Below are 27,113 nucleotides of genomic sequence, written 5' to 3' on the forward strand. Positions count from 1 at the left end.
TTTTTTTTTTTTTTTTTTTTAAATTTTTTTTTTTAAGATTTTATTTGTTTATTTGACAGAGATAGACAAAGCGAGAGAAGGAACACAAGCAGGGAGAGTGGGAGAGGGAGAAGCAGGCCTCCCGCTGAGCAGGGAGCCCGATGTGGGGCTCGATCCCAGGACCCTGGGATCATGACCTGAGCCGAAGGCAGACGCTTAACGACTGAGCCACCCAGGCGCCCCAATAAATAAAATCTTAAAAAAAAAAATTTAAAAAAAGCAATGCACAAAAAACCTGAGCACATGTCTGGAATGGTATTATTATTATTATAGCCTCCTATAGCCAATAACACCACTTTTTAAAATGTGTTTAAAAGTCATTCGTTTAAAAATATTTTAAAACTCTTGCCATAATTAGATAGTAAATTGCTGTGGATGTGTAATTGCAGTGCTGGGTAGTAGACAAGAGGAGAGAGCTGGAGCTCAGGAGGGACATGCAGGTCGCTCAGCCCATAGGACATTTCCTGGCAGGTGGGGTGGAAGATGGAGCTCACAGCTCTACATGTGAGTTTGAGTCGAGAGCAGAGTTCTATAGAAAGGGTAGATTTGACCGAAGCCAGAAGAGCACCCTACACAGAAAGATGTGCTTTGATTAATATGTTTGGGTCGCAGGGAACAAAACTCAGGCCAACTAAGGAAGGGACCGGGGGCAGCAGCCCTGGGAACACATGGGTCACATCGGGCTAGGCCTCTTGGGAACTAGCTCTGGGAAACTGCTAAGGACCCCAGCTGATTTCTCCATCCCTCAGAGGCCCCATGGCCTCTGCTATCCTTGCCTCTCTCCACGCCTACCTGATTCCGTTCTGTTTCTCAGCATTCTGTTTCATGTGGCCCAACCCTGAGCCCACACAGCTTTACAGGCCCACAGCCAATGATGATGCATGTTTGGTAACAGCCCCCTTTGTTTCCTAATTCACACTTTTGAAGAGAAAGAGAGAGAAGACAGAGAGATTTGCCTGGCCCAACCTAGGAAATGACTCCAAGCCCAGCTAAAAACTATTTCTCTTTGGATAGGGAGACTGCCCATGATCTGGTCATCAGGAGCCAGAAGAGCAAGGCCATGTGGCATTTTCCTCTCTCAGGCATGAACACCTAGGTCTCTCCCTTCTTTAGGAACAATCTCCCTAAAGGTGGGCTGTGGGCAGGGAAGGAAATGAAACCAGCCAAGTATAGATAAGGAGGCAGGGCGTCCAGAAGATAGCAACAGTAGGATTCTGCCCACAGGGAGAGGGAAGAGCTGAAATGCGCCTGGAATATACATAGATTGTCATGGATTATACAAAGGGTGGGATACCAGGGAGCTGGAGGGGTTTGGTGGTGCCACAGGGAGTGGAACACATAGTCACGTGGGACAGCCTCTCCGGTGGCCCCAGGCGGGCCTTGTTCTCATCCTGCCAGGGTCACTAGGGCCCTGCATTTTGGGCATACAGCCACACTGGCCCTTACCCCGCCAAAAGCTTCCAGCATCTGTCAGCGGTGAGCTGTGGGGTTGACAGGCTCAGCTATCTGGCGTTAGGATTGTTCCGGGAAAATGGTAACATCTTCTTGTTTGGGGAGTCTGGGACTTTCATGAGCTCTGATACAAAGCCAAGAATGATGACTGTCAGATACTTGTGGGAAGTAGCCTTGTTGTATTTACTTTCTGTCTTTCACGTGCAAGGCTTTGTGCCTGGAGCGGAGTTGGTCTTCAAAAGAGTCGGTTGGTTGAATGAATGGATTTGAGAGACTGGAGTGACAGAGGGAAATGAATGGAAGAGAAAGTCCACAGCAAGGAAATCGAGGAGTAGAAGGAGAGGGAGAAATCCAGAGAAAGCAGGACACACCTGGTAGCAAAAGGTAGAAGGTCCCATTTACTCATTCATTCAGCAGATGCTGCTTGAGCACCTACTATGCGCCAGTCCCAGTGGCAGGCGCTGGGGATGATGCAGCGGACAGAACGGACAAGCGCCTATTTTCACGAAACCTACCTTTTATTGGAAGAGGTAGACTTCCAAAGAGCAGCAAGTAGTTGTTACAAATCATAGGTTGTAATAAATGCTGTAAAAGGAATAAATAGGGGCACCAGGGTGGCTCGGTCGGTTCAGCATCTGCCTTTGGCTCAGGTCATGATCTCAGGGTCCTGAGATGGAGCCCTGAGTTGGGCTCCCTGCTCTGGGGGGAGTCTGCATCTTCCTCTCCCTCTACCCTTCCCTCCCGCCCCGACTTGTGCTTGCTCTCTCGCACACATGCTCTCTGTGTCTCTCTTTCTTTCAAATAAATAAATAAAATCTTTTTTAAAGAAAGGAATAAATGAGGCATTGAGAGACAGACTTTCAAGGCTGGAGGGAGAGGATTGCTTCTTTAGGTTGTGCGATCAGAGTAGTCTTCCTGGAAGAATATATTGCCCTTTTCTGGAACAAGATGCATTCTGGAAGAAGGAGGAAGAGGATGCTGGGAAAGCTCAGTTCCAGAAGGACGCATTAAAGAAACAAAACTAACAAACAAAAATTAATGATGCATCCAACAGCCTTCATTCTATTGGTAGTGTAGTGAGTGAGTAGCAAGCCTATTTCACCATGAAGTGAAAATGATCAGGCATGAGCTGTTCCATAATCTTAGAGAACCCAAGAGTACAAAATAATCAGAAACGTAAGGAGCAATCAATTTACACGGCACTTTGCGAATAGTTAGGAGGCTCTGGAAATAAATGTAGACTCCTGAAGCCATCACTAAGGGATTTCAGAGCCATAGGTAATCAGTTAATGGGCTTCTTTATCTATGTAAAAATGGAGAGGAAAATAGCAAAGACTCAGGGTTTGAAGAGGGGTTAGCTTGAAAGAAGATTTTAAAATAAATTGCAGTGGTTCGAGGCTTTGGGGATTTGGAATTTTAAAACCACTCATGATATTATTTCCTGAGCAGTGGAAAGTAACCTGTTTCCCCATGCTATCATTTTTATTTTTTTTATTTTTTTTATTTTTTTTATTTATTTGACAGAGACAGAGATAGGGAGAGCAGAAACACAAGCAGCGGGAGTGGGAGAGGGAGAAGCAGGCTTCCCCCCGAGGAGGGAGCCCGATGTGGGGCTCGATCCCAGGACCCTGGGATCACCACCTGAGCCGAAGGCAGACGCTTAACGACTGAGCCACCCAGGCGCCCCCCCCATGCTATCATTTTTAACCATCAGATTTTGACAGCCCTGATAATCTTGCTTAAAATAGATCCATTTCAGAATGGTTATTGATCATGTGCCAAATAGCCATCATTAGTCCACTCTGCATGTTCATCAGCTGATCTCCATAGATGTTCCCTCTTTAGTCCACCCCATGATGCTAGTTTGACCCCTCTCCTCCTGCCCACCCCCGCTGACCCCTCTCCTCCTCCACCCACCCTCACCCCTTAACCAAATTGAGATTTCAGAGTGTAACCCGTGCAAAATGTATCTGTGAATAAAAAGACACAACTGTTACTTTTCACTGCTCTGTCTTTGGATTACAGGGCCCCAGTTTTCTTAGGGGAATTACTTTTCTCTCTCTCTCTCTCTCTCTCTCTATCTCCCCCACCCCACCTGCTTTTGCATGCAGTCCTAGAGCTCCGTCTGCTCCTGACTCCCACTCACCCAGTCAGACCATATCCTCGGAACCTGAGTCTGGGGATCCAAGAGCAGAAAGTAGCCAAGGTTTCGGTGTTGGCGAAGTTGGCAGCCATGCTGAAGAGCTGACGTTAATTAGCGCCCACCTGTCAGAGTCCAGGAGCTGCCCCACATCCTGACCCGGTTCAGCTTTACCTCTGATTTTATGAGCTACTCCCTCTCTTTTCAAGGAAAAATTCTTTTCCTTTTTTTTTCTTCAAGCTGGAATCAAAGTTAGTTACTTGCAATCCAACATAGATACATATTTCTTGAATATTTTAGGTCAAAGCAGTCTATTTATATGACAGCTTTGCTACCGTTATCTTACCCCTTTGAAGAGACTGAATTTATCCCAACAAAATTAAATAGCTTATCTTTCATAAAGCACACTCTGATTTCCAAACTCTTCACCATGATCAGGCCATTTTCTCCTCCTTGAATCCTCTTCCAGGGCTCCATTTTTGACTGTCAAAATCCCATCCTTAGTTTGTAAGTCTGAGTTTAAATGAAACTGTACTGAAATATCCTCCTTTCTATGAACCCTGATAAAAACATGTTCATTTTGACTTTACTACATACTGTCTCCCTTACAAGAGTATCAATTCCCCAAGGGCAGGAGCAGAGCCTTATCATCCAGCGACACCAATGTCTTGCAGTGTGTGAATGAATTCTTCTTTCAATTACATGCTCAATGTATTTTGCGTTTCTTCCTCTGAAAAATTCTGAAGGGGATTGTAAAGATGTGAATTGAATTCTGTCTGGAATCCAGTTTCATAGTTGAGATTCAACAGCTGGGTTTTAGCTGGTCTTTAGGAAATCGACAAACCCCTAAACTTATGAGCAAGTGTTCTTAAATATGCCCAGTTGTACCTTTCCAATGATAAGGTCGAAGGCTTTCATTAGACTCTGAGATCTGTGATCCATAAAAGGTTAAGAATGACTGGCCACCTGCATATCTAGAAACAATTGGAGTAAAACCTTTATTACCAAGGTACCGTGTGTCGAGAACTATGCTAGGCTCATTCCCTTTATTTTGTTTTATTCTTCCAGTGACCTAATGCAATAGTTCTCATAACAGTAACAATGGTCGTTGTCATGATTACAGCTTACGGTTATTGCATGCTTTCTATGTGTCGTACTGTTCCAAATACTTGTATTGATAAGTTCACTTAGTACTCCCCAGAATCCTACTGGACAAAATATTTACGGTCCTCCCCCGTTTACAGATGATGAAACTCAGGCTCAGAAAAATTATGTAATTTGGCTGAGTTCATGCAAGTAGGGTCAGTCCTGTCATTCAAAGCCAGTGTGGGTTGACTCCAGAGCTTGCTCCCTTAGCCATTTCACTATTAGCATAATAAAGCTGGAGTTCAACCCCAGATAACTTAGCTTCTTTTTACTGCTTCTAAATTGAGGTCCAGATAACTCATCAAGGTTGTAGAGCTAGGAGATGGTGGAAGCCAACTTTGAACATACATTTATCTGATTTCAAAGCCTTTCTATTTCATCTTCTGCCCTGGAATGCCCTCACTGGGCGTGGTCCTCTCAGGAGGCTGCAAGGAAAAGGAAGGTTTCCTTAGCAGTGGGGTCCTGTACTACCTGCGAAGAGGCAAAAACCTCCATCACCAATCTCAAATGCCACAAAGGCGGAACCAGACTTTCCTTTGTCCGCTGGGTACAAAGCAGGCACTCGGTAAATATTTGTTGATTCAATCAGTGTATTTACAAAAACAGAGATGGATTCTAGGGCAGTTCACTCAGCAGGGAACATTAGCAGGTGCTTAAGCAGGGATTCAACTGCAAATACCCAAGCAGGTATCATAAAGGAGTGATGTGATTCATGGGGTTCCGAAAGGCCACAATTGGTCTGAGGTCAGACACAGTTTAAAAGCACACGAGCACTTTTAGATACTTTCTGTCACGGAATCCTCACGCCAACCCCCTACGCTAGAATGCAGAAAAGTCACACAATTCCAAGAGGAGTTTAAATCTAGATAATACGACTTCAGGGTGAGCACTACTCTCTCCCAGCTATGGATTATATATGTACAAGTGTGGAAGTGAATGCAAGTAAGAGCAGCATCGCGGTGGAAAGGGGTTCTCCCGAGAAAAGGAAAATCTCGCAGGGTGTTGTGAATGATTAAGAATTGGAGGGTGCCTGGGTGTCACCATGGCCCGTAAAGACTGAGTGGTAGAATTATTACACACAGTCCACCAGAGGGGATGTGTGATGACCTCTTCCTTGTTTGCTTTCCATCTCGAAGCTCTCTGGAAGTAGTCTCTAAGAAGGGATAGCCGTCAGCCCAACCCACGAGCACATCTCTATGTTGCTTTTCTGACAACGGTAATTGATTTGCTCTAATGCTTCTGTGTTCTCACAGGGGGCCTTTCTCATGAACACTGACACACACTCACAGAGAGCTTTGATTCCTACTGCTCTTACCCCAGCCCTTAAAGGCATCAAGCTGAGGAGCCAGGAAGCTCAGGGGTTGTGAATATGTTGCTAATTTTATCATCCTAGCCGTCAAACAGGATTCGAGCCGAGTTTCTCAACCTTGGCACTGCTACTCTTGTGGAGGTTGTCCTGTTCATTGTGGAATGTTTAGAGTATCTCTGGTCTCCACCCACTAGAGAGTAGTGGCCTCCTCCATGTATGACAACCAGTATCTCCCTCCAAACATCGCCAAATGACCCCCGGGGAGGCCCTGGCAAAGAACCACCAGATTAGAGATACACATACAAGTACACGAGTGTGCACATGCTCACCCACAATGTGTATAGTCACCTTAACACAGGGACTTTTTTATTTCTTTGCTCTTTTGCGGGGGAGGGTTCTCCCCTTTACTGTTGTAGTTTTTTGTTTTTTCCTTCCATTTTGATTTTGTTGGTTGGTTGGTTTTTAATCCAAAGAGGAACCTTTGCTTCAATCTTGATTCCAATTTTCCAAGTCTGTCTGTTTCATAAAACCTTCCTGAAGAGTGGATTGTAAGTGCTAACACGGTTGACCACCACTGTGTGCTTGGCATTCGGCGGAGCATTTTACCCGTGTCTTTTAAATCTAATCATCCCAGTAGGAAGGAGTTCCTATCCTACCCATATTACAGATGAGGGAGGTGAAGCACAGGGAGGCTGAATCGCTGGACCTAGGTTGCAGTGTTTCTGAGTGAGAGAGTGTGGGTTTGGACCTGACTTTATTGGCCTCCTTGTCCCCGATGCATTGCCCTCCTTTTCTGGGGGGAAACCTACAACATCACGAGTATGTGCCCCTTCAATTCCCGATCTCAAAATATGGACAAAATATGGTGAAGGTTGGACCGTGAGTCCCAGTCACACTCCCAGGCACTGAAATCGCGTTGGTGTGCAGGGTATGGAAACATGGGTTTAACCATCAGGTGTGCAGAGGAGAGCGGGCACTGACTGCGGACGCGTCTTTCTCTTGTCACCACCAGAGTGTCTCTATGTGTTCCCCTGCCAGTGGAACTACCGTCCCGATCACTGCATGTACGGAAGCAACTGCAAAGAAGCTGAGCGGGAAGGAGTGTCTGTCCTGCACGGGAACCGAGGCGTCTACCATGACGATAAGCAACCCACTTTCAAAGCGCTCTATGAAGCAATACGAGATGTAAGTGTGCCCCCCCCCCCCCCGCCCCCGGCCGTGTAGCAGACGCATGCGCACTCCACATGAAGCAGGACAGTCACTTGGGTCCTCGGCACCCTTGAAGGCCAAAGAATTCCCCAGAAGCATTGAGTTCTGCCCCTTTCCCTAATCTCAGGTACCACCTCACTGTATCAGCTCGCTCCCTCGTATTATAGCCACTCTTAATCTTTACAAGTAAGTCACTATTTGGGGGGGGGGGTCCTTAAATAAGTTCACTTAAGGAGGAAATGAAAGGCCCAGAAAGAAACCCTCTGCCATTTGCCATAACAGAGGGGAATGTGTTAGGGTAAAGATCACGTAATAAGAACAAAATGATACTATTCAGCTCAAGCTGAGTGTGTTGCCTGGTTGCCAGCATCCTGTTGAGAAATCCGGTGTGGAGGTGGTCAGTTAGGACAAGGGATCAAACTAAAAGTAAAAATCAAGTCTTTATTTACATCCTGCAGCGGTGCAAGCAAGAGGCAAAAAGAGGCACGAGCTCCCCTGTGTTGCGTCGGTACCCAGCAAAGGGTACTGGTCAAGAGAATGCAGCAGAGACGCAGAGATCCTCTCAAGGCTCCTGCATCCTTATGGACCTGGAGGCCAGGGGAGGGGGAAGGAGAAGGGAAAGAGGGTCGAGTGGAAGGATACCCCTCCTTTCCTAGGAAGCCTCCAAATGGAGGTGTCTGGGATAGGAATGCAGGTACGAATTTGAGCGTGGCTGGCCCGGGGCAGGGGCCTGAGTTCTTGACTCAACTCCTTCAAGTAAACTTGCCTGTGCACCAAATCTCGTGTCAGGAGGGCAGCTCCCCATCCCTCCAGAGGCCTGCCAGCAGCCTTGTCATTACCCGTGGTTGAGTCTGAAAGACCAGACATAGGATTTTGGCCTGGAGCTGGACTTCTCACGGCCTCAGGCCCCCTCTTACCACCTTGGAGAGATTGATTAGCAAGTGTTGAGATGTTAAAGATGCCTGGGAACTATCTTCTTGCGGTAAATGGGAAGGTTGAAAGAAACTTACTTTGGTTCTCACTACCTAAAATGCCAGATATTGCTGGCCCTTGCCTTTCATCCCACACTTGGGGAAACGCTGCATTCCACATTGCTTTTTACCTTGAGATCACTAGGGGGAAACCAGCAACAGAGATTCAGAGATGTCCCTTTTGAAACGGTAACTCCAAGACATAGAGTAGGGGTCAGCGAACTTGGGCCAGATCTGCCTTGCTGCCTGTGTTTGTAAGACGTGTGGGCTGGGAACGGATTTGTAAATCATTGGGAAAAAAAGAATATTTCATGACGTGAGAAAATTATATGCAATTCAGATTTCAGCATTCATAAATAAAGTCGTATCGGGATGCAGTGACACCCATTCATTTATGTGTTTGTCTGTGGCTGCTTTCAATGACAGAGATGAGTATTTATAACAAACTGTGTGGCCCACAAAGTCTAAAATATTTACTGTCTAGCCCTTTATAGAAAAAATGTGCTGACCCCAGACATAAAGTATGTAGACTTTGTTAGAGGTATTTTTCTTAAGAATCCACAAACCCTCACGGTTTCGCAAATGGCCTTTGGCGGGAGCGAATCCTGAGACACAGGAACACATTTTTTGTGTGTGAAAAATGTGCATCTTGCTAAGGAGAGTCTCTGGAATTCCAGAATTTTCTCTGCAGGGAATGAGTTTAGCCTGCATGTAAGGTAACACCGCTTTCTTCTCCTGCATTTCCTGCTGTTGGTTTTCAAAGACCAAGTGATTTAATTACACAGAAAATTTGTTCTGTACTTAGTGATATCATCACTTTAGATATTCAAACACTGACTCCGGGGCAGAGCCATTCAGGAGCGCAAACAGAAGTTAAATGGGTTTGCAGCAGTCCATCAGAGCCAAGCTTGGGTTTCTTCTGTGACCTGCCAGCCCTAGTCTGGAATAGAGCAACGGTGGCTCTTGAGTTACCATGCGTCTTGTTTGCTTTCTGGAGGAACAGAAAGAAAGCCAAATAACTGGGTCATAAATGATCCTGCCAAATACACAGTGATGGTCCTCACGTGGGCCTCTAAGGACCATTTGCAGTCAGGCATTTCAATCAGGAATATCGCTAACCCCATCCTGAAATGCGAACAAACATAGGCTCCCTCTTGGAAGACACGTTTCCCCACTCTCCACAGGGCGGCTCACCGTCTGGTGGGGTCAGGGCCTGGCTTGGGGATGGACAGACCTCAACGCAAGGCCCAATTTTTGTCCCTTTCTGGTTATTAGTCATTAACTCTGTGCTCTTACCTTACTGGGCCTCAGTTTCCTCATTATCTCCTCAAATGGAGATAATAGTGTCATCTGCCTCATAAAATTGTTGTGAGGATTCCACAAAATGATGGTTTTTAGATTTTATTTATTTATTTATTTATGAGAGAGAGCATGAGAGCTGGGGAGGAACAGAGGAGGAGGGCGAGGGAGAGGAAAGAATCTTCAGCAGACTCCACACTGAGTGTGGCACCCCATGCGGGGCTTTGCCTCATGACCCTGAGATCGTGACCCTGAGGTCATGATCTGAAAGGAAAACAAGAGTTGGAAGCTCAGGGGCGCCTGGGGGGCTCAGGCGTTAAGCAGCTGCTTTCGGCTCAGGTCATGATCCCAGGGTCCTGGGATCGAGCCCCACATGGGGCTCCCTGCTCAGCGGGAAGCCTTCTTCTCCCTCTCCTACTCCCCCTGCTTGTGTTCTCTCTCTCTGTCAAATTAATAAATAAAATCTAAAAAAAAAAAAAGAGTTGGATGCTCAGCCGACTGCGCCACCCAGGCACCCCAAAGTGATGGGTTTTTTAAGCTTGTAGTACAGTGCCTGACATACGGTTGTGCCCGATAATTAGAAGTTGTTTCGATGATAGCAGTTTCACACTTACCTCCTTCCCTACCTTGTCCACGTTGTCTCACTCGCTCTCTCTTCCTCTGTCTGTAAAGATGTTTTCTCACTCTCAAACTGCATTTCTTTCTCCCTTCGTCTCTCTCTGAAAGTATTCTTCCTGTCCCTCCCCTTTCCCCCTCCATCTCTTCTCTCTCTCTCTCTCTCTCTCTCTCACTTGCCCACACAAACCCTAACCCTGTGTGTCTATGTTTGTGCAAAGGGAAAGTGAAGTCTCCTTCCATTGTGATCCAAGGAAATCATCTGTCAGGTAGACATTCTGTCAGTAATTCTTCCAACCAGCATCTATGAAGAGCCTATTTTATGCAGGGACAATTCTAGGTTCTAGGCACTCAGAGTTAACAAGACCGACAAAGCCCGGTCGTCAGGAAGCCTGTACTGTGGGTGGAGGAAGCCACAATACTCACATGGACGAAGAAAGAAAGAAAAATTGTACCAGGTAGTGAAAGGTGTTAAAAAGGAACCAGAGCAGGGTGATGGGCTGAGAGTCACGGGCAGGGAAGAGCGCTCGAGAGCTGGGGTCTTCAGGGGGCCTCCTCGAGACTGATATGTGATCAGTGAAGGCAGCCATGGGGCAGTCTGGGGGGGATCCTGCTAAGTAGAAGGAATAACCCAGGGAAAGCCCTGGAGGCAGGGATGAGTTTGGTGTGCCCAAAGGGCAGGGAAGAAGCCAGGGTAACCAGAAGGACGGAGACACCAAGGAGAGTTCCAGGTCCCATGGAGCCTTGAGGACAAGAGAGGAATTGGAATCTTATTTTAAGTGCAGTGCGAAGCCCCTGCAGGAAAATGATATGGTCTGATTTAGGCTTTAAAAATATCACCTTGGTAACTCAGTGCAAGGAGGCAAGAGTGCGAACACAAGGGCTATTTATGAAGAGTTACTGCAGCCATCAAGGTGAGACATGGGGGCGACAGGAAGGTGGGCAGCGGTGTCCACATGAAGGCATTGTGGTAAAGAGAGATTTTACAGTGCTTGCTGATAGCCTGGATGAGGGATGTGGGGGAAAGAGAACCAAGGATGACTGCAGGGCTCTGACCTATTCTTTTCCTGTCACTAGGGATACGGTGATGAAAAAGGAGTTGATCAGTGGTCTAATTTGGGCTGAGAAAGAAAACAGTTGTCCCAAACATGGTCCTTCTTGTGTTACATAATGCATAATCTCCTAGGAAGAAATTCACATTTCTGATAAACATGCTTAAGCAATATTTCTGATGAACTTTAAAGGGATTAAAACTTGTTCTAGGAAACCAGACACCCACCCACTCTGCTGCCGGGCAAGCAAGTACTGACCTTTCACCGTTCTTTTCTTCCTTTTTTTTTTTTCTAATCTTTTTGTATAAAATTTCCTCGCCAACAATGAATCTTTGACTTGACCTACTGGAGGCCTTTTCCATTTCAACCAGATTGTAATAAAAATTTGAACATGCTCATAACTAAGTGGTCAAAAAGACTTATTTTGGAAAATTCTGCTCATAAACACCTTTCATGGGAAAACAAGAGAATTTCAAATCAAAAGCCCAGTATTAAGTGGGAAAAAAAACCCCAACAACCAATATTTGGTACCTGAATTATTAAAATGAAGTTCAGTGACGATAAATTTTACTAGTAATGGCTAAACTCTGGACTTCATGAGATTACTATAGACATACCCTAAAGTTTCTTCATTAAGATTACAACAAACAGGTGCCTGGGTGGCTCAGTTGGTTAAGTGTCCGACTCTTGGTTTTGGCTCGGGTCATGATCTCAGGGTCATGAGATCGAGCCCCATGTCTGGCTCTGTGCTCAGGAGGGAGTTGGCTTGAGAGTCTCTTGTTCCCTCTTCCTTCCCCCCCCGCCCCCCGTATGCTCTGGTGCGTGGGCGCTCTCACTCTACAATAAATAAATCTTAAAATTAGTTGCAACAAATGCAAAAAAATATGAAGAATTCAATGTTTTATCGCAGTAGATTTCAAGTCTCTACTCGCGCCTTGCTTCTCCTCAGCAAGAGCATACTAAATAGAGAATATTTTGTCCTTGAAGATATATATTGATCTTAGATTTTAAGAGCTTTAAGGACCCAAATAAATCTTTTTTTTTTTTTTAGAGGTAAAGAAACTGAGGCCCAGGGATGGTAAGTAATTGCCTGGGGCTGCACAGGATTGAATCAGGTTTTGAATCCCCATCAAATGTCTTAGAACATCCAAACCTATGCCTGCATGCTTAATTCCCTGTTTCATTTTTTAGTAAATGTTGTTTGCATTTTAAATGGCATTTCAGTCACTAAACATTTTCTATCATTTTTTTTAAAATCCTTTTTTAGTTTCCCTTTCAAGATAATCTCTTTCAATCCATGTATTACCCGCTCCAGCTGAAGTTTTTGGAGACTGTTCACACTTTATGTGGACGAATCCCACAAGTGTTTTTGAAGCAAATTGAGAAAACAATGAAAAGGGCTTATGAGAAACACGTCATCATCCAAGTGGGCCCCAACCAGATGCACTGAATATTTTTCATATTGTCGCAAGTGGATTTGGCCTCTCAAGAACAAGGCAACGTTCATCTTTAAGCTGCCTGGATCTCTTTCGTGTGAATATTTAATGGTGCTCTGTGACAGTTGCGTTTAAAAGGCCTCGTTCCATGTTGCTCAATTATTTGCCCCTAAAAGGAAATATGCTTTAATTTTTTTTAAATTGCTATTTATCTCTCTGGGTTTTTTAAAATTGTATTATTACTCACTTAACATTGTTCAAACAGGTGGAGCTAGCTGTGAAAAGGAACTTTTGTGAGTCTTCCAATTCCTGTTAAATGTCTGAGACCACGTCAGTGACATCTCATGTGGTGTATTAATCTAATATTCTTGAGACTCTTTCTATGCAATGGACTCCCTCATATCCTTGTTATAAAAGTAATACATGCTTGTTGTAAAACAGAAAAATGTTAAAAACTTGTAGGGAATACAGATCCGTGGACCAAAATCAAAATTAGATTAGCCATAATCCTACCAACTGGTGAAAAGATTGTTATTTTAATGGGTAGATGCTCCCAGCCTTTTCTCCCTATTTCTGTATTTATTTGCTGGTTGTCTTTTCCATTGTAACACATATGCAAAACAGGCAGTTTGAGTAAAAGCTGGCCCCTATGCTGAGATTTTTCTGTAGAGACAAAAATTTAGAGAGAATGATTATGTTTACAGTGCTTTATTTAAAATACATCTGGCAGAAGTATTCAGATTTCTGCTGATTGGGCAGTGTTAAAGGATGGAGCATATCTGGGGGTGTTTTTAAAGAAAAGCTGTTTAGATTAGTGGAAGATTAAATAATAGGAAATACTTATGCAACCAGACCTCTGAAAGGAAATTCGATAATTGTGTTAAACCCAAGGGGTCACTTTAACAGAGATGTGATTTTGTGTTTACCCACAGACAAAAACATTTTATCTCTTACCTTAGTAGGGGTGACCTTCTCTCTTCTTTAAACTCTTGGGCAACAGGTGGAAATTAAAGGCCAACTTCAAACTTATGTGTACAGAATAGATAGTTCAGCTGATTCCATTGACAAGAAAATTCAACTTCCTACCAGCCTTAGAAAGGTCTCTTTAAATTTTTTTTCCTTCTCTAGGGTTACCCAGCTGTTAGCCAAGGAACCAGGCAGGTCTTATCACCTAGCTGCAGTGGAGGAAATTCTATAGTCCCCCAAGGGATCTGACTTAATCCCTAGTTGCTCCTGTAGCTGGTATCAGGGTAAGAGTATTTTGCATAAGGCTTTATTTACCTCAAAAAACTTGTGCGGAAATGATCTGGTTGTTCACAGCAGCCTAATGGACTTAGTAGGGGCCTGTATCATCTCCATTGGGCAAATAAAGAAATTATAATACAAAGAAACAAGGACACCCAATATAATTGCTGTTCTGTAACACGTACAGGTATGGTAAGATGCATCCTGTTTTACAGACAAATTTTTGGAAATAAAAGTATTAAATACTCTTCATCATATATAGACAGTGATCTAAAAGCATAAAAAGAAAAATAATATTTTGATAATGCAAATATGGTGTTCTATATATTGGAGCCCAGTTGGATATCATAGGTACTATATCCACAGGAAAAGCCTTACCCTGAAAAAATATATGAAAATCTCAACACTCCAAAGAAATGTATAGATATCAATCAATATTGGTATACAGAACCCTTATGGTAGTAACAAATTCTAAAATGTTAGAGGAATGGCCTATACTTTCCTTTCGATCAGTTGGGCGGCCTGTGATTTATTATTTTTGTTAAGGAAATTACCATTATGATGTGTTATATTGTTATATTTTCTGTTTCCTCATTTCACCATTAAAGGTGATGTCATTTATTATTTTATATCTAAAGGCCTTGGGGTAATTTTTGGATCCCACAAATGGGGTTTTAGTGAAAGAGTCAGAATGTAAACATGATTCCCGGACTTCCATTCCAGTCTTCCTACTCGTTCAGCATGGCCAGTAAACCCTACAAATGTCATTCAGATTTGTTGGTGACTTACAGACCTAAAGAAGTCCTTTCCTCCTTCGGTGAGTCCCATAAAAAATCTGTTGTAAAGACTTTGAATACCGCAATACCTTTTCTTTTATGAGAGTCTGGTTTACCCACAACTCTTAACTATTGGTTCTGGTCTGAATACCCAGAAAAGGTCCATGATAGAATTCTAGAACATTCTAGAATGATGCATTATGAGAATGTGAAACCTTAGAATTTGGTGTGGTTTTCTGCCTTGGAATTTCTTCATGTTATCCTGAAATTTGAGGTGAGTTTGGTGGAGAATTTGGAGAACATTTGCTCTTCCAATCCCTGCTGCCTGAACGTGTTAATTATTTTCCATTTAGTATGTTACTATGAGGCAGTATTTTCTCTGCCTTTGATAATTTCTAGACAACTACAACATTAGCGCTTCTGAAATCTGGGAACTGTAAATTTTAATTAGGTGGACTCCTAAATCATGCAGCCTGTGGTCTGAAGTTTGTCAAAGGTTGTGTTGCTCCATATGGCACATTGAATCTACATTGGGAAGAGCATGAGACTGGTTCTCTCATCTCCTCTTCTTGTTTCCTATAGAATTCTGGTCAATGCATACGACTACAGAGTTCCATTGGAGAATGAAAGAACACTTGCCAATAGCAAAATGTAACAGTATTTTTGTATGCATGGAGATTGAGACTTTCTATAGTAGGGTCACTAGAAATACTTACAATATTTTTCTTGTTAAGTTTTTTTCCAATACAAATCTCAGAAATTGTGACTTATGTTGAAAATTTCAACATTTAAAAAAAAATTAATTGGCTAGAAAACCTGTTTAAGTTTTCCTTCAACTTCCTGAATGACAATTTAGCATTTAGGGCATAACGCTCCAGCTTCGCTATTTATTTGAAATCTCTATTACATATTGAGTGCTTCCATTGCAAATTGTTGTGACTATGACAGGATTTATTATCAAAGTGGATATTTATATGGACTCATCAAGGTTTGAGAGTATTTATCTTATTACACTTATGGTGTTCATAAAACAAGCAAGCCATACAAGACCTTATTGACATCACAAAAGAGTGATCCAGTAATAGAATAATCACTCCACCCACCCAGAAGAGAGGACATGTCCATACAAATTTAGATTTATGTATAAATATTGCCTGATATTTATACAAAAAAAAGATAGATTGCATTGGATTGTATCACGTTGGATGAGCCAACGTGAACATGATTTCATGACTGAAAAATGTTGGGTGCTATGGGGGTACAAATCATTATATCCTCATCGAATGGTATGGTAAGCAAGCTTTCTTAGGTTTTTCTGTTTCTTGGGTCCTACTCTTTCATCTTCCTTTTTTTCATTTTTGCCTTTCCCTTCCTGTCTTTGATGTAAGCTACTGAGTAGTACCAAGAGCCTTGGCATTAATGGCAGGGCGACAGATTCCTGTGCAGGCAGGAGGATCCCTGTGCAGGCAGAAGGAAGTTCTAATCCTTAGATGGATTCTTTATGATAAAAGCTTTCAAAAATTTTTAAAATCACACAACACATACATAGATACACACACACACACCCCACATGCCTTTTAAGGAAAGAGCCCTGGGAATCCGTCATGCTCTGTGAATTGAAGGTTTCTAGATAGTGACATCTTAGGTCAACTCATTTCACAGTTGCAGTGCTGGTGTTTGAAGCTGATGAGATTTTGCTGCCAAACGGAGAAAGTTATCCTCTCTTGAGTCCTCAAGCTAAAGCGCTTGTGTGTGTGCGTGTCACCATCTGCATGAACATGTAAGAGTCGTGCAGTTTCTGCGTCATTAGGTTTACATGTTCGTGTTGTCACTGAAAAGTGCGCCATTGTTTATAGCTCCCAAGGAGACCCTGCATGGATTTTTTTATGTTGGAAAACTTATTTTTTAGTAACTTTTCTTTGGGAAGAAATGAGCATAAAAAACACAATACTCCAAAGAAAATGAATTGTTACAGCAAATTAAAAGAACAAATATTATGATTTAATTACTTGTCTTTTTGAACGCCATCTCCTGTTTTACCTTTTTTTCTTTTTTTTTTAATTAAAAGCTTTTAAAAAAGTCATGTCTTTTGGTGTTATTTTGGAAGCGTGTTTCTTTTATAAGATTTCAAGTTTGAAATTTTATAATATTAAATAGTAATATTTAAGTCCTTCCTTTTAAGAACTGGTAAAGAAATATTTGGTTTAGTAAGTAGCTTAGCCTTTTTTTTTTTTTTTAAGATTTTATTTATTTATTTGAGAGAGAGAGAATGAGAGCGAGAGCACATGAGCTTAGCCTATTTTTAAAAGTCATTAAAACTTCGCTTTGTTTTTAAAAAAATGCCATACTGTAGCAGTGCCTGGCTGGCTCAGTCCATAGACCATGCGACTGCTGATCTCGGGGCTGTGAGTTCGAGCCCCATAAGATTAAAAACAATTTTTTTAATGCCATACTATTAATTATATGTTATTTGGTTTTAATGACGTTTTATGTTTGAGGTACAATGAGGAGAATTTGGAGGATGTGACAAATCAGTTCTCCCCATTCCTACATGTTATTTGGCAGAGTTGAAATTGACTTGTTAAGCTAATAATACATATCAAAAATAACTGAACCATGCCAAGAGTTTTTGAGTCTATACAAAGGGTTTTTTTTCCCAATCCCTAGTCTCTTTTTAAAATCAGCACAAGGTACTCCATGCATCTACTGAGTTCCCTCTTTATATTTTAGAACATTTTAAAATGCTGAGATACTTGGATATGGTTTTCTGGAATAACTGGGAACCCACATCCAGTTATTATGTGACATATAAGCTTCAGGAACTACATGTAGACAACACTGAATTTAAGTCCCAGCCCCAGCATTCTCAATCCTTACTGTCCCTCTTTCCGCTTCAGACTTCCCACCTACTAGGACAGGGCTGAGGATGACCTTCCTCCTGGACTGTGGTAAGGAATAAACACAGAAACATGGAATTTCAAAATCTTAAAAATTCCTTGTTTGTGGTCCTCTAACTCCACTAAGTAAATGGCTACCTGATTTTTAAAGAGTATCAGATTGAAGGAATGGCAACCGATTTGCCCTTCTCTTCCTTTGTTTTATAAGCTGGTAAATGTCACCAACATCCACCTGCTGCCTCATCCCAGAAACCTGGCCTTTACTCTTGTCTGCTCCCTCTCCCTCCTTGCACATCACCCTCCTCCCTGAATCATCGCTTCCCCCACTAAAATAGCCCACTCCTGGTACTGGTTTCTGCAGCAGCAAAAACCCTTCAAAGTATAAGTGACCACATACAACTTAAACTAGTGCAAGACAAGCAGAGGGTGTATTGCTTCTACCTCCAGAATATTAACTGAGTCAGCTTCCTGTGTTTCTCTTCACTGTTGCCTCCATTCAAACCGTTACTGTCTGGGGGTCTTGTGATCTCTGGCCTGGATTGTTGTTCTACTGCCTGTCTTCTCTCTGCATTCACTCTGGCCCCCACCGAATCATAACCCACCCCACCTGTATGAGGCCCTTCAGTGGTTCCCCTTTGCTCCTACGGTAATAAGCAAACTTGTTCCAAACTGCTCAGAGTCCCTATGTGAGCTACACCCTGCCTATCTCCCTGGCCTTGAGTTATTCTTCCCCACTCCTCTAATTACCACTTTTGCTGGTTTGTTTTCTCTTCTCTTAAGAAGCCAAGCTCTTACCCATAAAGGGGTCTGCACATGCTTGGAATCCTCCAACCTGCAAATTCACCCGGCAAATTTCTAGTATCCTTCAGGTCTTGATTTAAATACCATTTTCTCGTGGAAGCCTTCTTGGATCCCCCCATAAAGGCAGGTCCTCCTCTTACCCTCACTCATATCAACCTGTACTTTCTCTTTTCAGTATGTATTATGACAGTAACAATACTCATTGGGGTAAAACATTTCGTTTATTGACTGCCTTCCCCACTAGACACAATGTTCCTTGAGAACGTGTAGTCCTTGGTGATCTTGTTCCTTGTTCTATGCCCATCGCCTTACTCAATGACTAATACATTTCTGGTGCTCAAAATATATTTACCGAGAATGAAGTGATTCTGCTGTATCATGGACTGGGACCAGTTCTTATCCACAAAGCTTCATGACACACTGTATTCACTTTGAGTGTTGTTCTCAAAAACTATTTTTCTTATAAATGTTCATTGCTCTAGGTTATAATATCCTATCCTCTAAAGTCTCATTCATTGAAAGTATAATGATTCATTGAATTTCATGGAGATTTACTTACTTGTCCAAAAAGTGACATGGATGGGTTACATAACGTTTAACTTCCTTTCTACCTAAATGCTCTGTTTCCATAATCTGTTTTTGATGGCTCTGTTGTGGGCACTTGTGGGATTTTGGCTACCTGGAAACCACACCATGCTCAGTACCAATTTCTGCATTAGTTAAAACTCTTTAAATTGCAAGGGACAGCAAATATGACTCAAATTAATACAGAGAAAGAGACACAGAGAGAGGGAGATGGAGAGAAAAAATGTATTGGCTCATGTAAGTGAAAAGTCCAGAAATAGCTCTGAATTCAAGGCTTAAATGATGCCAAGGGAAATGTATCATTTTAACAATGCTTTTTTTTTTTCGTTAATATTTTATTGAAAACCACACATCCTTCTAGGATTCCAGCCATAAAATTTTCATGTCATTCCAATAGAATCATTCCAGCTTTGGAAAAATATATTGTCTCCGTATCCAACTGAAAAATGGTATTGTCAACCTGAGTCAAGACATCAAGAAAATTGTTCTCCTTGTGTATGTTTTAAAACAACTGTAATATATCTTTTTCCCCCTCATTGAGAACCACTATTAACCAAATAAAGCTCTTATACCGGAAACAATTCACCAACTAATAGGAATGGATGATGGGGTGGGGGGTGCATTCTCATAAACTGTTGAACAAGAGTGTTTTATCACCATTCCTCTGCTCCACAGTCCACATAGACTCTCAGAGGTGACAGTCAAAATCATGAGTATAGATGTATCTTCTTAGGCTACAACTCTAAAGAGACTCCTGGGAATATCTGTGCCTGTCTCTTTACTGAGCATTTAGATCTTATCAAAATAATAGCACTTTTTTTTTTTTAGAATTGCTACTTTGGGTCTAGTGACAAAGTGAGTCTAAATGTCATACAAGGAAGTTGAGTTCTCTGGCATCTAAATTATTGTTATTAGAAATGATTGCAAGCATACAGAGTTAAAGGAAAAATAAAAGGGCTGATACCAGCTTTGGTATATTAAATATTTAAAACTTGTTTCTAAAACTTGGCTAATGTTTGCATGTGCATGTTCATGGTGGTGCAGGAGAGAGTTAACATAAAACTAAGAGGCTGTGTTCAAGTGAGTGGAAATTTAAACTTCTCAAGGTTGCCATCTGTCTGTTTAGATCTCACAGTATCTGGCATGTAATGGATGACCAGTACAGCATGCCCTCCCTATTCCCTTAACACACATTATTTCCACGCAAGCCAGCTCGAAATCTAATTTCCAGCCCCTGTGACTCCGTGGCTGAAGGCTCTTTTTCCACTGCATCCTGCTCCGCTCGCCTATGCGCAGGCAGGAAGTTTTGGAAAAAATAACACATGAGAGTAGCCCTCAACCGTTGATTGATGGGAATTGGTGGATACATACCCCAGTTCCCTCTCCTCTCAGGTTGGGTAACTCTTGATTGTCTGTCCCAGAATTCTCCCCTGAGAGCTCAGACCACTCACAGAGTAGTAATTTCCTTGATAATACATTCTTTATCGGCTTCCCTTCCCTGTCTCACTTTCCACTCTTCTACCAGTGTTTCCTTGGATTTGGCCCCAAATAAACCACGTGTACTCAAATCTTTGTTTCATCATCTGCAACTGATAAATTTTTTCATGTCAGTAAAAAATCAAATTTAATATCTATGATCTAATTTTACATATTATGAAAATAATTCTTGGGTGGGGGGATGGAGTATTTGGGTGATGGGCATTAAGGAGCGCATGTGATGTGATGAGAACTGGGTTTTATACATAACTGATAAATTGTTGAACACTACATCTGAGACTAATGATGTACCATATGTTGGCTAACTGAATTTAAATTAAAAAAAAAAGAAAGAAAATAATTCTTTACCTTCCCCCTCTCCCACCCTCCACTCCCCTTTTCCCTGTCCCTCCTCCTTCTTCTTTTTCTTTTTCTTCCCCTTTGTCTTCCTCATCTCTGCTTGCATTTGGGGAAAATTTGAATTAACCCCCCAGGCCCTGCACAAAATATTTGGGAATTAGCATTCTTGTACATCCTCCTATTGACTTTTCTCCCATCACTGGATTTTATTAGCTATTATTATTTTATATTTCCAAGCTGTATAACATTTACACTCTGGTCTATAGCATGGCTATTGTTTCAATTATATTATAAATAAACATAGTTGGGTGATTTATTTTATTGATCTCCAAAGAGTCCCAAATTCTTTGAGTTATATTATCCCTATTTCCTTTTTCTAAGGTATGCATTTTAAATACACTGTATTTTGGTCTTGCATTTTTGTTTGTCCTGTTTGTGACTTACATTTAGCTAGTCACTCCTGTTTTATACAACTTTGTTATGCTAATAATGGAAATACCATAAACTACTCATATTTAAAAGGTGCAATTTGATTGGTTGTAACTTATGTATGCTCACTTGAAACCAAGGTAACAAACATTTTTATCACCTCTAATAGTAGTCTCTTCATACCCCTTTTGATCCATCTCATGCTCCATCCCCATCCCTGGCTAACCATTGATCTTCTTCCTATTACAGTACATGAGTTCGCAGGTTCTCGGATGAGTATGAAGTGATATATTATTGTGATTTTAAGTTGCATTTTCCTAGTGACTAATGATGTTGAGTGTCATCTCATGTATTCATTTGACATTCATATGTCTTCATGGGTAAAATGTTCAAAACTCTTGCCCATTTTTTTAAAAAAATGTGTTGGTAATGTCTTACTACTGAATTTGGGGACACTTTACATAGCCTGGATATAAGTCCTTTGATATATGTGTTGCAAATATTTTTTCTTAGTCTATGGTTTGCCTTTTTGTTGTCTTAATGGTGCTCCATTAATGCATTTTCCAAGAACAAAAGTTTTTATATTGGTAAAGTCCAATTTGTCAAATTTTTCTTTTTCTGTTTTATGCTTTGTGTTTTTAGAAGTGATTGCCTATCCCAAGTTGCAAAGATTTTCTCCTGTGTTTTCATCCAAACATTTTATAGTTTTAGGTTTTATACTGTAGGGACTGGATGTTTGTGTCCCTCCAAAATTCATATGTTGCAATCCTAACCCCCATGTAATGGTATTAGAAGGTGTGTCCTTTGAAATGTAATTAAATCATGAGGGTAGATTAATGCCCTTATAAAAAAAAGGGGCACCTGGGTAGCTCAGTCGGTTAAGCATTTGCCTTTGGCTCAGGTCATGATGCTGGGGTCCTGGGATCGAGCCCCACATCTGGCTCCCCACTCAGCGGAGAGCCTGCTTCTCCCTTTCCCTCTGCTGCTCCCCCTGCTCGTGCTCTCTCGTGTGCTCTCTCTCTGTCAAATAAATATATAAAATCTTAAAAAAAAAAACACGAGAGACATAATTTCTCTCTCAGCCATGTGAGGATATATGATCCATTTTTAGTTAATTTTTATGTATATGGCAAGAGATAAGCGTTGACATTCATTAATGACATGACAATCATTAATTCCCATGTGGTATTCTGTTGATTCAACAAATGATCCTACTGACTTGTGTTTAGCTAGATATTAATGATTGGATCAATATTGGATCAGGACAATCAAAGGCAATAGGCCTTTGTATTCATTCATTCATTCAATTAATATTTATTGAGCTCTATTAAGTGGTAAAGTCACTAGTAGGCTGATCTGCATCAGAAATTTTGGGAGGGAGGCCCAGGCAACTGTGTTTTAATAAGCCCTCTCCAGGTAGTTCTGCAGACTGCAGTTTGAGAACAACTGACTTAAGAGTTTGCTAAAATGGGGATTCCTGGCTCCCACGCCAAGCCTGCTAAATCAGAATCTCTGGGGTAAAGACCCAGAATACCTATTTTTATCAAGCTCTCCTAGTAATTCTAACTCACTCTAAGTTTTGAGAACGACAGGTCTAGGTGGCATGTCTTCAGTCATAGATTTTAGGACTCTAGAGGAAATGACAGGAACTAGGACACAGCTGAAAGAAGAGTACACCACTCGGAGCTCCTAGAAAAGAAGACTGGACAAGAAAACATGGTTTTGACACAGATAAACTGAATCATGCCATCACCTTGCTTGAGATATTCCACTGTCTATCACCCTGAAGATGAGAACCGAACTGAGTAGGATGTCTCAGGAGGACCCACAGTGCCTGGTGTCCCCCTCGCTGCCCCTGCTCTGTTCTCCACTCACCCATGGGGTTCTAGCCCTCTTTCAGGTTCCTAAAACACACCATTCCTTTGCTTTCTCAAAGCCTTTGTCTTTCATTTCCCCAATTCTTCCTCAACATGACTTAGGACTCAACCCAAATGTCATCTCTCCAGAAACATCTTCTCTGATCACCCATCCAGACTGGCCTGCCCACGTGGCTCTCACACCATATTATCCCATTAATTTCCTTCATAGTGCTTCCCATGATCTACAACACCTGGGATTTTATGTAATTGTCTACTTCCTTTACACCTGTCTGTCCTACTAGACTGTAAGATTCATGAGGACAAGGATCCATCTGCCTTGTTCAAGGCTATCTCCACAGGTGGGTTCCTGGTGTAAAGTACACACTCAGGAAATATTCAGGCCTGAGAATTTCCTTGGGTCAGGTTTAGGTTCCAACCCTGTGACTTTGCTGGTAAATGCTGAACCCTCCCCCCACCCAACCTACTCCGCCCCCGGCCAGTGGTAACACTGTAAAATCCACATGTGATCAGGCAATTGCAAATGTGACATACCTTGTGACAAGCCAGAAAATAGCCAAATCCAAGAAAAGCAAGGGCATCGTCCTAAGTGGGGAGTGTACCCACAGGTTGAGGGTACATCCTGGAGGCCAGTGAGGTTGGAACAGCTTGAAGAAGGGCTTGAAAGCAGTGGTAGGAGAGGAAGTTGGAGGGCTGTGGAGTGGCAGAGTGGCCCGCTGTAGGGATGGTGGCTTTTACTCTGAGTCAAATGAGGAGTAACTGCAGGGTTACTCTGAGCAGAGGTGTGACGTGATCTGATCTTGTTAAAAGGATCCTGGCTGCTGTGTTGAAATCAAGGATAGAAGGCAGGAGAGCTCTTGGAAGCTGTTGTAATAATACAGGGGAGACATGTAAACACCTAATAAACATCTGGAAAGACTTACAGCAAACTCACTTCACTTCCTACAGCTGTGGTGGGTATTGGGTCGGGGAGAGAATTTTACTTGTCCTGTATTCTTTGAATTGCTTTATGAAACATTATTTATCAACTATTTGAGGAATTAAAAGTTACTGTTATTATTTTTTATAAATACTAATAATCTTTACCCTTACTTCCTGAATAATTCACTCTCAAGCCAGTTAAGTGTGGTCAAAGAAAGCAGGAATCCACAAGGGAGTGGGGGAAGGTAGCCTGGTGCAGGGTGTCAGAGCCCAAGGGAGGTAAGAAGGGCCACTGTTAAAGGGATTGACAAAGGTAACAAGTTGGTCACATACCAGGAAGATTGATCCAATAAACAAATATGTTGAGGATAATGGCAGCAGGTTTTTTACTGTTGGAACCTTGTACATATGGAAGGGGAGAAAACTAGAATGAATCCCCCAGTGTTGGATTGGAACTGGAAGCTGTGAACTCTTGGTTCCAAATATATGTTTGTATAGATATATAGAGAAATAAATGTATTTGTGTGTGTGTATGAATACATGTGTATATTCTCTAGCTCTGTCTGCCAGTAGGGTCTGGGAGCAATAACATATTAATGGCAATGAACACCCTAGCAGTCCCATCTAGACTCCTAAATAGCATTCTCCACTAAAAGGAATCAGGACTTAAAGAAATGACTAATTCCAGGGCTGAAGAAGGGAAGAAACAAGATGAGCGTGAGATAATGTTTTTGTACCAGAAAAGGAAGATGTACTCCAAGAATGATGGGGCCATGTCAAAAGGATGCAGAAGCCAGCTGGATGAAGGTACTAATGGCCAAATCTAGAAAAATTTAGGTATCAAAATAAATAATGATAGTAATGAATTATGACCCAGTGAATAGGAATCCATGAGTCCAAACTAATATAAATTTAAAAATGAATAAATATAAGATGATGCTTTCCTTATGTTATATTGCCAACTTATAAATGTAGAAGGAAGGAGGGAATTGGAAAACCACCATTTGGCAACAAGTCAGGCTGAAGGAGACTAAAGAGACCTACCAACTGATTGTAACATGGGTCCCAGGACTGGATCCTTCTCCTAGAAAGGACATAGTGAGTCAATTGGTACAACTTACAGAGGGCCTGGGGATTGAATGGAGATTATCTGTCAACACTAACTTCTTGATCTTGATTGTGGTCAGGCAGCAGAATGCCCTTGTAGAACCTGCATACTAAGAGGAATTTAATTTCAGGAGCTTGGAGGAATGTGTTCGACAAGTTACTCTAACGTGGTTTTTTAAAAAAAACATTCTGTAGTATTTCCAACTTATTTGTGAGTTTGAAATTATTTCTTTAAAAAAGAAACGAAATCAGAAATACTATTTTTGTAATTCTTAACCTAAGTAACCGCAATAGCTCCTGTTGACTGAATCAGGTCACTTGCTTAATTCTCACAGCAAAGCTATGACTGAGGTACTATCACTATGGCCAATTTGCAGATAAGGAAGTTGGGGCCTTTTGATATTAATCATTTACCAGAGTTCACTCAGCTAGGAAATGATAAGCCAGAAATTAAACCCAGATCTGTTTGATGTTAGACCCTTTTCTTTTAAGCAGTACACCATTTCCTTTTATCATATTCAACTCTTGAATTTTGTATGTGTATATGCATTAGTCAGGGTTCTGTGGAGGAACAGAACCAATAGGGTGTGTGTATGTGTGTTCATTATAAGGAATTGGTTTCCAATAATTGGTGATTACGGAGGCTGGAAAGCTCCAAGATCTTCAGGGTCAATCTGCAAGCTGGAAACCCAGGAAAGCCAATAGTTTAATTCCAGTCTGAGTCTGAAGGCCCAGGAGAGCCAATGGTGTAGTTCTAGTCCAAAGGCCAGTAGACCTGAGACCCAGGAAGAGTCAGTATTTCAGCTTGGATCCAAAGGCAGGAAAACGCCAATGACCCACTTAGAAAGCTATTGGACAGAAAGAATTTTCTTTACTTGACGGGGTGGGTGGGAGGGAGGTGTTAGCTTTTTGTTCTATTCAGACTTTCAACTGATTGGATGAGTCCCACTCACATTAGGGAGGGCAGTCTGCTTTACTTAGTCTACTGGTTTAAATATTACTCTCATCCAAAAACACTCAGAATAATGCTTGACCCAATATCTGGGCACTCTGTGGCTCAGACAAGTTGACATGCAAAATTAATCATCACGGTATATATACACATAATATATGAGAGAGAGAGAGTGGGAGAAACTAGGCTAAAAAGTGGACTTTGGTAGCAAGAATTGATTAGTACCTATCTATCCCTGCCTGAGGAAGAGAGGGATGTGCAGTTTCTTGCCCACACTGGAAGACTGTACTCTTACATAGGATGATGGGATTGTGTTTATAAACAACACCCACAGTCAGGATGAGCTTTCTTTCAGATTACTCAATGGCTTGAGCTCCACAGGGCACCATCCTGCCTCCTGTGTGAGTTTGGTTAGGGTCGATCAGGCCCCTCTTTGTAGTCATCTCTGTGGTTCTCTGGTCACCACACCCACTACTTCCCTGGGAATTCTCCATTGCCTAGCCCTGCTGTCCCACATTCATGGCCAAAGCATTCAGGTTTACACCGGGAGACCTTGCATTCCAGGCCACAGCTAAGTGGGCACTTGGCCCAAGCCGGGTTGTGACTGAGAGATACTGGTTATTTATCTTAGCAAGTCCTTGGAAATGAGGGCATCTTTTTGTGAGCAGTAAACACTGATTCAGAGAGAGAGGGAGAGAGAAAGATGTGCAGAGCTGAAGAAGAGAATGGCTAATGGGTTTGGTGAGAATCCTGGATCCCATAGAATACCCTTCTCTCCTAATAAATTCCCCTTTTCTTTCACACAATTTGAAGCGAACTCCCATTATCACGGTCCACCTTAATTAAGTCATCCACCTAGGCAGTCCTTACTCTTCTCCTATCGGTACTCTTCAGCCCAACATGGCTGCCGTCAGCAATCACACCCGTCATGGTGCCAGAGAAAACAACCGAGGGTCTTTCCGAGCAGACTTTTGTTACCCTTATTTCCAATAAAAAACTGTTAGCTCTTGAAAGTGTCT

The 27,113-nt window shown here is 42.1% G+C and overlaps 1 protein-coding gene across 1 annotated transcript in view; it reads left to right on the top strand.

Moving 5' to 3' along the window:
- The window catches only part of GXYLT2 (glucoside xylosyltransferase 2), a gene marked incomplete at its 5' end in the record, with an annotated part of 101,288 nt that extends 84,576 nt beyond the window's left edge, over window positions 1-16,712 (top strand). Inside the window, 2 exons of the mRNA XM_032412153.1 lie at window positions 7,099-7,271; window positions 12,500-16,712. Of these exons, the coding sequence (XP_032268044.1) occupies window positions 7,099-7,271; window positions 12,500-12,682 (356 nt within the window). The remainder of the gene's footprint in view (window positions 1-7,098; window positions 7,272-12,499) is intronic.
- Between the last annotated feature and the right edge of the window lie 10,401 nt (window positions 16,713-27,113).

Source organism: Phoca vitulina, unplaced genomic scaffold (genome assembly GCF_004348235.1).
Source record: "Phoca vitulina isolate PV1807 unplaced genomic scaffold, GSC_HSeal_1.0 scaffold13, whole genome shotgun sequence".
In the NCBI taxonomy this organism is placed as follows: domain Eukaryota; kingdom Metazoa; phylum Chordata; class Mammalia; order Carnivora; family Phocidae; genus Phoca; species Phoca vitulina.